Raw genomic sequence first — 18,615 nt, 5'->3', positions numbered from 1 at the left:
CAATCTACTTTGGTTGTTATAAACGGTTGATTCTAACTTGATCTTCCATTGTTTTGTTTTGTGCTCGGGAACTCGAAGTAAGAGTTGTGGGCACTTCGTTTGCAACGGTAGATAGAATTTCTGAAAGGTATTTCTTTTATCCCTTTTTATATGAAATAACGATTAACGAATCTTGGGTTAATGGATGCGGATATACATCTTGATGTCACGTAGGGATGCAAGTGGGGCGGGGATTTTCCGTCCCCGACGGAAATGTGGAATCACCGATAAGAATTTCCATGGGATCAGGATGAGGATAATTTTATCTTCCGTGATGGGGATGGTGCATGGATGTGAAATGGCATCCCCGCCCCGTGGGGATCCCCGACCCCGCCCCGTTAATCCTCAATGGGAGAATCCCCGACGAATCTCCAATTATTTCCAACTGTAATTAAAATTATACTTTAAATATTATAATTTATAACATTTAACTTAAATTAAATAGACTTATTTTCAGATAAAAAAATTAAATGTGATAAATAAAATATATTTTCCTAATCTAAACTAAACTAAAGGCATAGTATATCTGTTATTCTTTCAAACAAAACCTAGAATTAGAAAAGATAAGAGAAAAAAAATATATACTAAATTTTTTAAAATATACAATGGTGATTTCCCGTGAGGACGGGAATATAGAATAGGAAAAAAGTGTTTTTAAACGGGGACGAAGATAGGTGATAAATCTATCACCGTCTAACTCGCAGGGATGGAGATGGAAAATGCATTCCTCGCCCCGTTTGCATCCCTAGTCACGAGTTGTAATAGCACCGTTAAAGAAAGGAATAAAGTACCAAAACATGCATAAAGTTTGAGAGTATCAATTTAGACTCTACGTATAAAATAGCATAAATATAGACTTAATGTTTATAAAATAGTACCAATTTAGGTATTGATAACGAAACGTGACACGTCATTCATATTACTATATTAAATTCTGATTTCTCTCTCCACGTATTTTAATACCTTATCCTTAAAGAAAATACTAACAATAGTAATTTGCAAAAAAATGTGCACAAATAATGATCTTTCTCTGTGACCATCTTGTTTGACGAAGGATTAGAGAATGAATATTCATTAAACAAAAATAAATTTGTAATAAACAAATCTAACTTTTACTATCTTTTCATTCGTTATACTGTCCAAACATTTGTCGACGGTACTAATTGGCCGTGTTTTTTCTCAACTCTATGCATTTTATTAAGTGAATTACTATAAATGAAACGTGGATTTGCCGACAGAAATGTATGACTGATACGTTGTCGTTATACACTCTAAGAATAGCATGTCCGTACTATAAAAATGGCGATCCAGATATCACATTTGCCAATATCTGAATCTGATACTAAGAGCGAAAGAAGGAGAAACCAACTTGAGTTGAAACGATGCCGTACTATGAGAGAGACGGAGACGAAGTCGATGATTTCGACGAGTATGATCCGACACCATACGGTGGCGGATACGACCTTGCCTTGACGTATGGACGTCCACTCCCCCCCTCAGAAGAGACCTGCTACACGAGCTCTTCCATGGATGAGGTCGACTATGCGCGTCCCCACTTCAGCTCCTCCGCTGAGCCCTCTGCTTATGCCGATAACGCTCTCCAGGAGGAGTACGGAAGCTATGCCCGTCAAAAGATCCGACCTGGTCGTCCTGCTCATGGATTCACTCCCGGTGGCGGGGAAGCGTTTGTAGATGCTAAGCCTGAGCCTGCTTACGGCTTCCAACCTGGTCAAGGAAGGCCTGGATCTGAGTATGGATCTGGATATGGTGGGAGGCCTGAACCTGAGTATGGATCTGGTGGTCATGGCGGAAGGCCGAAGCCACATAGTGAGGAATACGGGTCAGGGCATGGCCGTAGACCAGATTCGGAGTATGGATCTGGCGGGAGGACTGAGTATGAGAAGCCACATGAATATGGATCGGGTTATGGCCGCAAACCAGAGTCGGAATATGGATCTGGTGGCTATGGCGGGCGACCAGAATCAGAACATGGATCCGGATATGGTGGGAGGATCGAATCTGAGCACGGATCCGGGTATGGAGGACGGAAGCCTAGTTATGGTGATGAAGGAGAGAGGCCTAGTTATGGAGATGAGCCACCAAGGAGGACTGGTTATGGAAGGCAAGAAGAGGATAGTGAGAGGCCATCTTATCAAAAGCGTCATGATGATGATGATGGCTCTCCCAAGAAGTATGGAGATGATGAACGCTATGGCCGCAAGAAGTATGGTTCTGGAGATGATGAAGGTTCTGGCCGCAAAAAGTATGGTTATGGAGATGATGATGAAGGCTCTGGCCGCAAGAAATATGTAAGCATTTATGAACTTCTTGCTCTTTTTAATTTTCTCTGTAATTCCATTTGTGACATGAAAATGAAATATTTTCCATTGTTTCATCGAGAATGCTTGATCTGTTATACGACCTTGGTTTTGAAATAATTTTCTGATATGCTTTTTCCTGGGGATGCTTATGTTTTAGAACTTTGTAAACCCATAACAGTTTTCCTACTCTTGGTTTCCATATTTAGCCAATTCAACAATTTTAGTTGCAGTGTCCATAATTGATTTTAAAATTCAGTGTACATACGTTTTGATCTTAGAGTTATACTTGTAGGCCAGAGAACACAGATTGAAGAAGTTTGAATTTGCCATTATTGATTTGATTGATTTTATATGACAGAATAGGAGGATCTTGCTTTTGCAGTAATAAAATTTGTGATGGCATTATAATGAGGTGCTTGTTCTATATTTTATCTAACAACTGCGGCCTTAGGAATTTCGGTATCTGCTTCTTTATCTTCCTTCTCTTCATTTCTCTGTTATATGTTTCCTGTTTCTTTTACTTCTATGATTTGCACTAAACCAAAAATGCATTTCACTTTATAGGAAATTAATGATCCCAAGTATTTTTGCAGCCAAAACTATTGCAATGAGAATTAATTCTGCCATGCGCCAATCACCCCTTTAACCTATAACTATATCATACCCTTTTCAATCCAGTAGAATTTATAAGCTCTTGGTTTATATTTAAATTGATTGAGTAGTTGCTTAGGTCATCTATGTCAAGCAATCACTTTACAATGTTCTTTTATTCCTAGTTGCACAAAATTAAAACCCAACTGCAATTGTGTACAACAGTTAGCGTATTTAAAGCATCAGAGTACCCAACAGGATTCATGGTACCATAATATAGCACTGAAGTTCCTTCTTCATAAGTCATAAGGCTTAGTATTTAGTGATGTTGACTAACTATACATTGTCCCTATTGTTAGGGATATGCTTAGATTTACTATTTAGTAATCATAAATCATAGGTGGGTTTTTATGCTCATAAGGAGGGGGAAACTGAACTTATTTCATCATCATGTCTGACCATATATAACATTGTGATTGGTAGGGGGGTGATGATTCTGATGATGACGAGGACGATGAGAAGAAGCAACGTCGCCACAAGCACCACCACAAGAAGCACTATGATGACGAGTAAAGTTGGGGTTGCTAATGGGATTCATGCCATTATTGGCTACTAAATAAAGGATTCAGGCATGTTTCCTTGGGAAAGTGCTTTGCATACTTGTGTTTCTTCCTCCATGATATATGCATTGGCCAATGTAGGACCATGCTATCAAATATGGTAGCATGTTTCCTGCTTATTAGTGCTTCTATACATGTGAATTCTGCTATATGTTGTATGTGTGTTCTCCTAAATAAAATGCTAGACTTGTGGGTTTGGTGTATTTTATCTAATTTGGTCTTTGATGAAACTGAGTTTGGTATTCTGCTATATGATGTGTTTCTTTTGTTAAATCTATAGTCATTGTGTAGATTGTGGCAAGTCTTGCCATTTACACTTACAAATCCCTTCTCTTTTGTCTCTAGTTGAAATGGAAAAATTGAGAAATTTTAGAGTATGCATGCCACACATACACCTCAATATATTTGTGGTATGCCTTGTCCACTAAACAGAAGTCATCTGTAATAAAATAAGTTAAAACTAACTTAATATTATCCCGTCCCCTTTGTTTCATCTTTTCCCCTTCTGCTGAGAAATTTTACAGTACTTCGAGAGTAAAATGAAAATCGTTTTAAATACCACTATATGGATACGACGGTTTTGATCACATGAACTTTAATGACCATGCAATATTTGGTCATTTACCCTTAGATTCTTAAGGTGGAGATTCGAAACATCCTGCGACTTAAATTTAATAAACCTGCATTTAACAGTGAATGACCAAATTCATTTGGTCATTAAGGTCATGTGAATATTCCTGATGGATACGATTGGTGGAAAAAAAAAATATATATATATATATATACATTTATCCAGAATTCATTGTTTTGAATACCACTATGTGGATACGACGGGTTTGATCACATGAACTTTAATGACCATGCAATCTTTGGTCATTTACCCTTAGGTTCCTAAGGTGGAGATTCGAAGCATCCTGCGACTTAAATTTAATAAACCTGCATCTAACGGTGAATGACCAAATTCACTTGGTCATTAAAGTCATGTGAATATTCCTGATGGACACGATTGGTGGAAAGAAAAAAAATATATATATACACGTGTCCTGAATTCATTGGTTTGAGAGTATTACTCCTGGAGTACTTTAAAGTTTCCTCTGCTGCTGCCTACCCTTTCCAACTATTCTTCTGTTTCCTTTGCAGACTGCCCTTCTCCTCTATCAATTGCCACCATTGGCTAAATTGGTTTCAGTTGAAGCTTTGACAAGTTGGTTGAGTCGCTTCTAGATCGACATAGATTTACTGGTTAGACTCGTCGGAAAATAAAATGCAGAATTGTACAATCTTGGAAACAATAGAATGGGGTATTTGTCCTTTGAGAAGACAACAAATTTTATGAATACCATGATCTCTCATATGAATACAACAAAAAATTTCATGAACAATGATTGCTTTTTGGTCGTCCATTTTTCTTTGAATGTTGAGGAATGTTCAAAAGAATTGAAAAATATTCTTCAATTTTCTTTTTTTTTTTAAAGAAATTATAAGAAATATGCAATTGATTGTGTTTCCTGATTCAGTTTCATTGCAAATTGTGATAATGAGTTGAAAATTTATTTTCAGAAGATAAACATGGATTTCAAATCTAATTTACTGGAGACAAGCATGCATTTGGAATCTATTAATAATAGAAAAACATGGGTTTTGGATCTGAAATAGAAAGTAGTAGATGAAGAAATAACTAAGAGAATTAACAGAACTATATAAAAAAAAAGAGAATTAACAAAGATGATGGTGGGCGTTGACGCAAATGGTGGTGGTCGAGTTGGAAAGACATATGTTTAAGCGGAGGAGAAGGAAGGAGAGTTGGAAAGGGCAAGGGCAGAAGTGAAAACCAGTGGACAGAAGGGAGAGGAACAAACAACATTAATTTGGATAAATAGTTATAAAGTTCTTATGGTTTTACCTAATAGTTTTCCGATATAATTATAAAGTTCCTCTGGTTTTATTTTGTTAAACTGTTTAGTCTCTCGAATCCATTTCTTCATTGGTTCAATATTTATCCTTCATTCATTCAACATTTCTTCTTCTTCTTCTTTGTTCAATACTACTTCTTTGCACAAGTGAAACTCAAAGTCAGGGCTTGGTGGAGATGATGCATAAAGGTAACAGAAGCACAATAGAGATGGTAGAATTAAAAACATATATATTGATGTTGAAAAATGAGTTTAAAAATGATTTGATGAGCATAATGAAGGAGAATAATTTCTTGAAGTACAATTTAAAAGTATTTGAATATGGGTTGTGGGACAGATAATTGTTAATATTTTATTTGGTTGTTGCGTAATGCTAATTTTTTTTGTAATTTTTGCATTGTTGAAATAGTAATTTATATTTGGCAGGGTTGGAACAATTTTCTGCAGTTTGAAGTAATGCAATTTCGACAGTTTATTTTTTATTTTTATTTTTTTGCAATTTGATGGTTTGCAATTTCTGCAGTTTGATAGTTTGTAATTTGTAATTTATGTTGTTTGATCGTTTGCAATTTCTACGATCGTTATAAATATTGAGAGTGACCTTTTGATATGATCTGTCATTCTCTTCATCAATGTCTGAAAGATAATCAGTTCTTTGTATATTTAAATAAGCACATACTTAGCTTTTTATACTTTGATGAATGTTATATTTTGAGTTTATGCATTATATATGGCAAAATTAAATCCTCATTAATTTCAACAAATGATGTCCATGTGATGCAGTATGGATAAAGAAATGAATCGTTCTATGATCAATTATACAAATGTAAAATAAGCAATTATACAAATGAACAATATATGAATTTGAATTCTATAATCCTAAATATATGAGTTTTATAGAGTATATTTTAGCATTTAACAATTTGTACAAATACCTTAGCATTTAACAATTACTTGCAGAGTATATTTTAGCATTTAACAATTGTATAAATAACTTGGCATTTAACAATTACTTGTACAATATGCATTGTTTTACTTTTTAACAATTACACCCGCGATATGAAATATGCTACCAATCTCAATACAAAGTTAAGTTACAATTACAAAAAAAAAAAAAAATCTCTCTAAGTCTCAATTACAAAACTAAGTTTTACAAGTCCAGCATGACTCCAAGCAGATAAAAATTCTACAATACCAAATATTCCGCAGAAATAAAAGCAGTAGTACCAAATATACAGTAGTACTGAATATTCTGCAGAAACAAAAGCAGTAGTACCAAATATACGTTTCTACAAAAAAATTATACAAATATACAAATCCAACAAAAGAGAATAAAATTCACCAATAAATCTAAAAGAGTGTTCAAAAAATAATTGGTTGTCATTCTTTCAATAAAGGTCTAAAATAAAGTTATTTTACAACCAATAATCCAAAAAATATTTCATTCACCATGTGCACTTAAAAAAGCAATCCAAAAATACATTTTCTTAACAACCACTAGGCCAAAAACTGAAGTAATAGTGGTGCCTTTTTTTCAATAAGTTCAAGTGCATAGAAACATTGATGTAATCCATTAATTATAAACCCTAGATGGAGCTCTAGTTCCAAACAAAGTAGAAGATGTTGGTTGGGATGAACTATTTGGTTCTAAGAATGACATAAAGATTGAATCCCCTCCGGTTGTTGGTTATGAGTTGTTAATGCTTCTTCTCTCTGATGGTTCAGAGGTGTTGGCTCCCCCAACCTCTTGTGGCACCCCTTCCTATGTTGGTTGTTGTACATCTCACTCCCCTACCTCTTTTGGATCCTCTACCTCTGTTTGCTGCTTGTGGTTCGTACATCAATATATAAGGTTAGTTATATAGTCATTTAGTTATGTAAAATTTGGTTACATCAATGTATAAGTTATAAAGCTTGCCCTTGGATCTTGGGAAGATCTTTGACATGTTGCGCTATTATGGCCTAATATCTTGTAAGTACCACAACTCACAGTTGAGTATGCAGTCACTGCTGCAGAAGCTTGCTCTTCACCTTCTTGACTTTCTAGGTCTACTAGATAGTCTTTTGAGAGGAGAAGGTTCAATTGCCTATATTGGGTTATCGTTTTTTCACATAACTTGGAACTGGGTGAATTGCACCATCATATGCCTTCATATATGCTTCAACAGTGAAATAAGGATCAACATATTCTTCTATTCTCCCCCTCTTATACCTTATGCATAAGGCATCATGCTTACAATGCATTATGCTGATTTCCCACCATCCACAACTACATTGTTTACTTGCCATTCTTACCGCATATCGCGCATTTCCATCCTTCACTTCAAACTCTCCATTTCTTCTAGGAATTAGTCTACAATATCTGGAACCTTTTATAACTTCATTCAATGCTTTCTTTGCAAAAGGTACTAGTTTTCCTTCCATTTCACATCCTTTTGCATGTTGCTTGTGCAGTCTTAACATACATTTCTTCTTGTAAGCCTCTAGGAGTTTGACAATTGAACGACCTCTTAATTTTAGAATCCAAGCTCTGAATGTTTCTGTCATGTTGTTAGTTACATATTCAAATTTTGGTTCAGCCCAAAATGTGTGTTTAGACCATTGTGATAACAGAAGTTTCAACAACCATTCATTGGGTTTTCCATCAAGTTGATCCTTCGTTTTTCTCATGTAACTCCAGAAGTCAAAGGAACTAGTAGCCTTCATTGCACCCCAGAATTCTTTCCTTAAGCCAGAACATGGAAACTTTGATTTGAAGTTTATCCACAAGTGTTGAGCACAATGTCTTTGGCTTTCATAAATATTTATTTTACAGCATCTATAATTCCCTGTCACCATATTAGGAAAGTCATTAATTTTGACATATTAGATAACAATATGGATAAACATATGATATTAGACATCAATGATATTAGGCAACGATACAGATTGAAAATCTTACTTACTTTCTTTGTCAATTAGACATGAAAGTAAATGACCTATATCCAGCCCCGTTATCTATGCACGACTTAAGATTTCTATATCATTTAACTTCAACTATTCCAATGGCTAAAGGGAAGATACATTTATTACCATCCATAGAAACAACTGCTAATAAAACACCACCATATGCCTTCAAGTGACATCCATCCAATCCAATAAATGGTCTACAACCTTCCAGAAAACCCTTTTTCATGCCTTAAAAACACAAAATATATACTTTTAAAATGGGGTAGATGATCCAAGTTATCTCTTGGTTGGTATTCTAACTTAAAACATGTGCCATGATTTGATCTTTGAATATTTGCAATCCATGTGTGTAGTTGCTTGCGGGATTCAACATGCACACTTACATCACCATTTCTAGCCAGATTTAACTGCCATAATGGAACTTCGATGCCCCAATCATGTGTTAAAGTAGCTTGCATTGTGTCATATGTGACATTAGAATCTCCTTGCAGTAAAATTTTCAACATTTTAGCAATCCATTTGGTCATTGCATTAGGATTTTTATTTCCTAAAGGTCGAACACAAGAATGCACGCCATTGAGTTTCTTAACCATAAACGTTATATCATCTTGTAGCAGAGAAGCATAAATTCTCCTATTGCAATTCACATCACCGCACTTAGCAGTAACCCTATTCAAGTCATTTCACTCAAGAAAAAGAGGATTCAATGACCAAAATTTAATGTGGGTATAATTTCCACTCATTAAAACTATGGTTTCATTACATTTAGTGAGTGAAAAATATACAACCCTACTTTTATTGACTAAAACATAATTTTTTGCTCAATTTTAACAAAATTTCGCTCATTATTTCATATATCAAAAAAATCAGTCAATAATTGTAAAAAAGAAAAACAAATCCACTCATTAATAACCTTACTATTTCTTTCTTAAAAAAATAAAAAAATTAACCAAAAAACATTTTCATTTACCGTCAAACCAGAAAACATTTCCCTCCAATTATTTCATTCCCCCCTAAAATTAGACAAAATCGTTTCCTCCAATTTGTCCTTTTGAGTTCTTGTTCGACCTGGGTTAGGTTTGGGTTTCTTACTTCCTCTTAGAAAGAATATTTGCCCTGTTGAATATTGAAGCATTTCTTACTCATCAATGATAGTTTGGCTTCTGCGTTCTCCTATAACCTAGGTTAGGTCTGGGCTTCTTACTGTCCCTATTGAAGCAAATCTAATTAGAAGTTGAACTCACAGCAAGCGATATAGGCACATTGGTATTGGGACTTCTATTCATGGGATTAAGCTTCTTGTTCGACCTAGGTCTCGGGTTTCCTCCTTGTTCGCTGGTATCTCTTTCTCCTATCTTGGTAATTTCTTTTTTTTTTCCTGTTTTCCCTAATGTTCTCATGTTTTCCTCTTTCAAATTAGTACCAGGTATGGGCTTCTTACTGTCCCTATTGAAGCAAATCTAATTAGAAGTTAAACTCACAACAAGGGATATAGGCACACCGGTAGTGGGACCTCTGTTCCTAGGATTAAGCTTCTTGATCGACCTAGGTCTCGGGTTTCCTCCTTGTTCGCTGGTATCTCTTTCTCCTATCTTGGTAATTTCTTTTTTTTTCCTGTTTTCCCTAATGTTCTCATGTTTTCCTCTTTCAAATTAGTGCCAGGTATGGGCTTCTTACTGTCCCTATTGAAGCAAATCTAATTAGAAGTTGAACTCACAGCAAGGGATATAGGCACACCGATAGTGGGACCTCTATTTCTGGGATTAAGCTTCTTGTTCGACCTAGGTCTCGGGTTTCCTCCTTGTTCGCTGGTATCTCTTTCTCCTATCTTGGTAATTTTCTTTTTCCTGTTTTCCCTAATGTTCTCATGTTTTCCTCTTTGATGAGTGATGATTATTGCACTTAATCAATTAAATTTCCTTTCAAATTAGAGCCAAACTTGTTTAATACCCATTTTGCTGTTTGCTCAATGAATGGTCAAGTTTATTCTTAAAGTTCACTATTGCTATTGTCACAATATATAGTTTTGATGATGTTTTGCCTAATTAAATAAGTAGATGTTGATAAAAAAAAAGTTGTATCAAAGTTTCTGGCAGTGAATTTGATTTATTTGATTTAATGAGGTTAACTTTAATCAGTTGCCTGAACTTGATTTATATAGGGAATATGTCAAATTTGACCATCAATCCTAGATGTGAAATTATGTACTTTATACCTGACTCTAAAAAATCGTGTAGATTAAAGCAAAATAAACATTGATATACTGTAAACTATGTACTTTGTGAAGTGAACAACGTGATAAATCATCTTGAGATGCATTTCATTGTAATTTTGTAGTGGTTTATGATTCTCAAACTTTGCCAGAGTTGGTTTATGATTCTAGTCACAACATAATCTACCATTGACTGAATAGTCTCGTAATGCTCCCCTAAATGTTGTTATGTCATAAAAAACTTGACCTAACTGTTGCCATTTCCAGGATCAATAAAAGGGTTGTCACACAAATCTTGGAATAAATCCTTCCTCTTCATTCTCCTATTAGGATGGATTGCATCATTGCCATTATCATCACTCGATACCTCTTTTCCAGATTCTACCTCACTCAAATTAAAATCATCACTTTCTGTATTTTCATAAAAGGGATAAGGTGCATAAATACCCCAAACGTTGACAGACAATCGCAATATTACTCCTAATGTCAAAAATATCACAATTAAAGACCTAAGGTTCACAACTTGAATCAATTTTAGATGCCAATAACAGATTTTTTTACACTATTACATTTTCCGTTAGATTAAATTTTTTAGCAAGAATTTCTCTTTTTTCTTGATAGAAAATCGCAGGAACCTTGCCATTATTATCAGTTCTCAATCAGAAATTCATCTCAAAGTTGAAAACAAAAAAAAAACAAAAAAACAAATACTTAAGAATCTCAAATAATAGAAACCCAAATCTTCTTTGTTTGCATGTATTTTGAATCCTAAACTTTGATTTCGTCCGCAACTTCAATTTAACAAATCCTAAAACAAAAATTACGAAATCGGTTTGATGACTTGAAAATTGGAATGAACTTGGATATGAGTTACTCAATGCTTATGTTTATTGGTTCTTCCTCTGCCACCCTTTCACTGATTTATGGGTTTTTCTATTAAAAAATTGCTGCAAAAAAAAAAAAAAATATGTTGAGATTGCGACAATATTTGCTGTTAAGAGAATTTGCAACCAAATTATTACAATATCTGGGTAAATATCTGGTTAAGTATGAAACAAAATCCTTTTTGCACTGTAATTTGTGTCCTCCATTAATAGCCATCCAACTTCACATAGCCCAAACTCATAAGCTCCTCCAACTTATGATTTTTTTACAGCAGCATACAACTTGTTGAAGTGAATGAGGGATCTCTAATTAGCGGGAATGGCGGTAAACATAACTGTCATGGAACCGATTGAACTAAAAGTTGTAGATTAATGAGGTTGCCGGGACTCGAACCCTCAACCATTTGGTCCTAGCGGTTCTGATACCATGTCATGGAACCGATTGAACTAAAAGCTCGAACTTATAGTTAAGGCTCAATCATATATTTTATATTAATCTCTGACAATAACAAGGGATTTATCAATTTTGTAATTTTCATTTTAGGGTGTAGTAGATTGAAGTCGCTTATGAAATGAAAGTCAGATTGTAGATTCTTGCATTTTTTTATTTTTCATTTCAACTTTCAGATGAAGTTTTGGATGATAACAGATAATATTATTTGTTAAGGTTTTTAAGATTTTCTATCAAAAGAAGAGAGGTTCTTGCTAAAAAAAATCAATCACTGAATGAAATGGATAGAAAATTTAACCATGTAAATAAATCTATTAGCAGTGTCTAAAATTGGTCCAAGTTGTGAAGTTTAGGTCCTTAATTGTGTTATTTTTAATGTTAGGGGTAATATTGCTCCTGATCGTCAATATTAAAAGTATTTTTTGCAACTTATCCCTAAAAAATATAGTCATGGTTGCCATTCCCCCTTATTGTATAAGAATATTATCATTTGCATCTCCTTTTTCTAAGGCCATCTCTTCATCATTATCATTGTCTCTCTCTTCCATTTCATTTTCTTCATCCATAACCGAGTTCTAATTCCTTCTATATTGATGACATTATTTTTGCCCATTCCTTTAATAATAACATTAGGTGGTATGCCTCTTCTATTATATGCAAACTTCTCAAACAAAACTTGAGGGAATACGATCTCTATTCATATCTTCACCATCATTATTTGGCATTGGAGAATTTAATTGGACAGTTGGCTGGCTCATAACCTGATTCACATTTTAGTTTACAGCTTGGTTCAGATTGAACTCTTCATTTCGGAAGCCCGTATTTTGGCCTGTTCCATTTTTATTCACATCATTTTCCATATCTAAAATATAGAAAAACCGAAATAAGCAGCAAACATAAAAGAATGGGATTAGAATGATTCAAATTTTTATTTTTTATTTTGTTATCAATAAAAGAACAGGGTTAAGGTTTTCTGCTGAAATTTTGAAAAAACAAAACAAATCAAGAACGAAGTTGAGTTTTTTTTTGCTGAACATGGATAATCAATCGGTAAGAGAAAAAAAAACCTAAACAAAAAAAAAGAGAAAACACAGTAAACAAACATTCTTTGGGTGAAAGTAACCTACCAAGCATTAAGTAATGGACTTCGATCAATTACTCTGGCTTCTCCATCAAGACTCGACCTTCCAGCTTCGCCATTTTGTGAAAGTAAGAAAAAGAGATGGAGTTGAGAAAAATGGATCGATAAAGAAAGAGAGAGATCTTTTAATGAAGGTTATTTTTATATTTTCATGTGATTTAACAGTAATATTTATTTAATGCTATTCATATTTATCTAGAGCATAAATCAAATATCCATATTTAAAAGAAGAGTATCAGTTCTCATATATAAGGAATCATATATCTTCTTAGTTAGATATTTAACATACATTTTTACGCCTAAAAATTATTTGTAGCGCAAAACCGATATTTACACCTCAAAAGAGGATGATTGGTTTACATATCTAAAGAGTTATATAATTTCCTAATTACACAATGTTATTTAACACAATCCAACATATTTTTGTTTTATTTTTTTAACCACCAGTTTATCACCCATGTCAATATTCAAATAAGAGCTTTATAAATGAAAGAATTTGGGAAATCAAATAGTTTGGTTAATTATAATAATCTAATATTGTAATTACATGCCAAAAATGAGACAAAGAGAAATACATATGAACTTGTGAGGTCTATCCAAGTACAGCATGAAGTGGGTTAAAAAGAAAAGCAAAATGATATTAGTATATATTAGAGCAGCTTTTTCCTTTCAAAATAAGTCTTGAGATGCCATACTTGCATTCCAGCCACTGCTAGGCATACCACTATTGAAAGGAAACCAAGGCCTGTCATTCTAGTGTTTGTTGATCTATTCAATTGCTGCATTTCTTCCTCCCTGCATACCACAATTTCATTTTTAATCAAAATTATACTCCATCATCCAACAGTGAAAACATGCACCATATTTATATATATACCTCTCACGAAGATAAAATATCTCATCATGAATAGATACAACTGTGTCATACAATTTCTTCAATTCAAGCTCCATTATCTACCACCATCAATAATTCATATATACATATCAAAATTAAGCATTTCAAACTCCCAATTAACAAAAGAATAATGATTAATTGAAGCATTATTCCTTTGCAATTGTCCGGTTAGAAATAACTACACCCGTAGTGCTCTGCTAATCAAGATGAATTCAGACAGTTTTCATCCTATTTTAGAATTGCAAAAAGTTGAATAAAGATCATCCCATTTATGACATCATACATAAACCGAGCAATAATATATGGAGTTATGCTTTTACCGTTCTTCTTACAAGGAAGTCAGACAATCTTTGTCTGACTTCCTTATTGGATGTCAGACAAAACTGTAACCCAATGTTATTGTTTGGATCACATAATTTTTATTTGACTTCTTTGTAATTCTAAAATTGAATGAAAATGGTCTAACTTCACCCTAGCTAGTGTATGTCTAACCGGACTGAAATAAAGCATTTATTAAAAAAAGACGGACTTCAAGTTGGCCTTTTTTAGCAACATCAGCCCAGTCCTTGGCAGCAACACCAGTTCTCCACTCAAAATCAACAGAAAGAACAACAGGAGGGTCATGATCAACGATCCAAAAGCAGGTTGTGTAATCTCCACTTTCTACTGCTGTAAATGCAAAATTACCAGATGTCACATGATCTCCATAATGATATGTGCTTCCATATGGCGATGTCACCTGTAACATTCATTTATAAATCAATCAAAATTCCGACAAATTAATTAAGATAAAAAAGAGAACAGGATTACCTTAACGATGAGCTTGTAAGAATCAGGGAGAGGAGAAGGTTCGTTTTGATTAAAAATGTGATAGCTAGCGACAGTCATTGAATTGGTCTTTATATCTTCTGATATGCATTTCGTACGCCCAGAATGCAGATCAAATCGCATTGCTTCTCCTATTTTTGTGTATATTAATATCAGTCCTAATGTTCTTACAATTAACTCAAACATTGGCTTTGACATTGTTCAAGAATCGACACAGATCTGGATTTCAGATGTCTATGGTGTTAACTGAAAAAACAAAAATATGATTAATTTTTAATTTTATTTTCAGTTTGGAGATGCGAATTCAACGTTGAAAATACTATACCAACAAATAAATACATGGATTATATAGACTTATTTATATTGCAACCTGTTTCTAATTAATAATATGCCGCATGCAAGTTAAACTCATTATTCATATTTTCTTAATTATTATATGATTTGCACTTTTAAGATGTCTCATAAAAGTCCCTCCTGTATGTATATATTTGAAATTCATTTTTTTTTAGGGAAAAGTTTAGGTAAGTAGGTCTACCCACTTCTAAAGCCAAACTACAATAATAAATTTAAAAATACTAACATCATTTTTATAAAAATTCAATTCTATGTGGGGGGAATGGTAAAATATGATTGAATATATATAACTTTTTAATATGGTAACTATTTACATAATACAAAATATTTTAAGAAAATCTATGATAAAAACAATCAAGAAAAATCATAGTACTCCAACACCAACAATCAAAATACTCTAGCATAGGAGGAGTTCTTATATTAAGCACCGGGTCTTCCATGTCACTCGGAAGACCCTCAATTCACATTTGGACACGTGTAGTGTGACCCCACGTAATAATTAAAATAGTGGGGTCTCTTATAATATATGTGGGTCCGTGTTACACGTGTCAAAATATGTATGGGAGGTCCTCTATTTGACATGGAGAACCGGGTGCTTCTAATAATTTGCCGCATAGAAGACGTATCTATGATGAATTTTTAGCAGTTTAAATATTATTGTGACAAATATCTATTTGATTTATCTGTTGTTTGTTGTTGTTAGAAAAAACTATTTTTCATGCATTTCTAAACAAACATCTAAAACTCTCAATTTTAATATAAAAAAAGAAAAAGAAAAAGAAAATAAAGTAAACAAATATTCGTTAAATGTTTATCTTCAATACGCTCTGTTAATGGAGATCATCTCCTTAAAGAATAAGGTCACTATGGATTTGTTGCATATTTTCAGAGAAGCCAATAAAATTGTAGGTTGGCTAGCAAAATCCATCCACGATGCCCCCATAGGAATGACAATCCTCACTTATAATCCTACTTATGTTATAGCAATTTTCTTGAAGGGACTTTATAGAGACTGAGTAATACATAAATGTGTCTGTAAACCTGGTTTAGATCCCTTCCCTTTTCTGCTTTGTAATATCCTTTTAAAACCTGGTTTAGCATACGGAAAACATTTTGGATAAGTCGTGCAATCGAATCTTATTAGATTATGTTAGGTAATTAAACAGAAATTAGTTACAGGGTAGTTAGGTTTGTAACACATGTTATTCACGTGCTTACTGTTAGTCTGCATATTATAAATAAGCAGTTAGGCAACAGATGTACTTACTCAAAATAATTTCCTTTCAATCAATGAATTCGTTATTTCTTCTTATCTCTGTTTTCTTCTTCCTTGCTTGCTCTCTTTAGTTTTGATACGGTATCAGAGCATTCTTTCTAATTTCCGCATTCAAGAAGCAAGTGTTTATAGAAGATTAATTTCATTCGTTTACACTGGTTAGAATTGTGTTCTAATTTGCTGTTTTTCACGAATTCTTCATTCCATTTCTGGAATTTTTTCTGGGTTCCGTTTCTTTTATCTTGATAACCCGATTAGGGTTTTTTTTCATCTTTTATTCCAATTGGGGATAATTCCTTTGAGGAGATTATAGTGTTTATGTAACCCCCGTCCCGGTTCACATTAAATACATACGGAAACTCAAACAATTATTGTAATTAAGCACGAACACCAACATAATTACATAAATGCTCCTTATTTAATACCGTCTACCAAAATCTCATAACCAAAAACTAAATAACCAACAAAACAATTTAATCTATCAATAATATTCACTTAAATTTGAGCAATTAATCCAATCCAATAATATAGTAAGTCCTAACGAATATCTATAAAAAATTTAATAGGAATGAGACGCTTGTGCTGGCCAACCTGAATTCAGAATGAAACTGAGAAAAACTAGAAGACAAGAATCTTCTGAACCTAGCCTGAAAATTTCAACGTGGCAAGAAGTGAGCTGCCTACTCAATAAACATAATTACCTATATTTATATACATAAATATATATACAATTAATTTCATTCTTACGTTTAATTAATCAGACAATCAATCAATCAGGGATAAAAATATGAACATATCATCTCATATATGACTCGATTTACTTCAAACAACAAAATTATAATTTATCATCTTTATTTTTTTAAGGACCCAGCTAGACCTAAGTGATATATACTCAATGGTCTCATGGTTAACAATATTCCAACGTACGTATACGTTATCGCCTCTAGTTTCGGGATAGGTACCCTTGTCATAATGATTCCTTTTTTTTTAATAATACGGTACTGCTATCGCCCCCAGTTTCAGGACACAGTACAAACTCAATTAGAGTAAAATAACACCATACCTAGGTGCCTGTGATCACAGTATCATCAAACCTCCAGACCATTGAATATACTCACTCAAGCTAGCTATTTATGTTTTGTTCTAACTCAAACATAATCCAATATAATTTCATACTTAATAATTCATGATCTTTTGAACTCATATGGCATTTATCATGGTATAATTTCACAGCTAATACCTCAGTAGATAAATACATGAACAACATGATTTCAGGAAAAACAAAGCCTTATATCAATAAATTCAATCATACAGAGAACATTTGAATCCAAATCTTAAATCATCGTATATATAAATCAATTACTAATTAAATGATAACCAAATGCTCAACGTTGATTAAGATACATTTAATTATTCTATGACAAATATAGATAGACATTCACATAAATATATAAATATATATAGACATATATATAAATATAAGCAATTAAGTTTACCTTTTGTCCCAAAAAGCTAATCAAATTATTCGGATTCTAATTGACCCGTTACTGGCTCCCCGAAGGTTCGCTGGAGCACGGTGGTCGGCCGCCGGAGATACCGGAATCGCGAACCGAGAGTGTTCTGATCATTATAATTTTCGCTCGGAAAAATATCAATATTGGTCTTGAAATGCTCCTCGTGAAGCAAGGAATTTAATGGTATAATTTTCGTTCTAAAAAGTAACCGAAATAAGAAGTTACAAACGAAATTAGATTGAAAAGAAAAGAGACCCAAAAGCTGCGCATCTGATATCCCAAGTTTTGTTTTTCTGAAACCCCTCTCTCCTTCACCAAACCCGCCCCCTTCTTCTTTTTAATTTTTTAATTATCAACCTAATAATAATAATAATAATAATAATAATTAACTAATTAAAATTGATTCAGTAATAATAATAATAATAATAATAATAATAATAATAATAATAATAAAATAATAATTAATTAATTAATAGTCCAGATAATAAAAAATTTAATAAATTTTAATTTGTAATGTTATAACTATAGTATCTTTTATGACTTTTAGTTTGCAAAAATACCCTTTATAAAATTATGGATGTTACAGTTTAGAAATGCCTACCGTTCAAAATAATCAAGATTCAGTTC

General features: G+C 33.3%; 2 protein-coding genes across 2 annotated transcripts; one reads left to right on the top strand and one right to left on the bottom strand.

The window, feature by feature from the left end:
• The first annotated feature begins 1,325 nt into the window (after positions 1–1,325).
• LOC136209063 (uncharacterized protein At5g39570) lies at positions 1,326–3,821 on the top strand. Its single transcript, XM_066000421.1, has 2 exons — positions 1,326–2,348; positions 3,435–3,821. The coding sequence occupies exons 1-2, from the start codon at positions 1,422–1,424 to the stop codon at positions 3,522–3,524; spliced, it is 1,017 nt and encodes a 338-aa protein (XP_065856493.1). The 5' UTR covers positions 1,326–1,421; the 3' UTR covers positions 3,525–3,821.
• A 9,950-nt stretch (positions 3,822–13,771) lies between these two features.
• Positions 13,772–15,042, bottom strand: LOC136212388 (transmembrane emp24 domain-containing protein p24delta9-like). The gene is made up of 4 exons (XM_066002769.1): positions 14,827–15,042; positions 14,546–14,755; positions 13,999–14,075; positions 13,772–13,916 (listed from the first exon to the last, which is right to left on the bottom strand). The coding sequence occupies exons 1-4, from the start codon at positions 15,040–15,042 to the stop codon at positions 13,772–13,774; spliced, it is 648 nt and encodes a 215-aa protein (XP_065858841.1).
• Positions 15,043–18,615: the final 3,573 nt, after the last annotated feature.

Source organism: Euphorbia lathyris, chromosome 1 (assembly GCF_963576675.1).
Source record: "Euphorbia lathyris chromosome 1, ddEupLath1.1, whole genome shotgun sequence".
Lineage (NCBI taxonomy): Eukaryota > Viridiplantae > Streptophyta > Magnoliopsida > Malpighiales > Euphorbiaceae > Euphorbia > Euphorbia lathyris.
The sequence above is the reverse complement of the archived record's forward strand: the minus strand, read 5'-3'. Positions and strand labels throughout refer to the sequence as shown.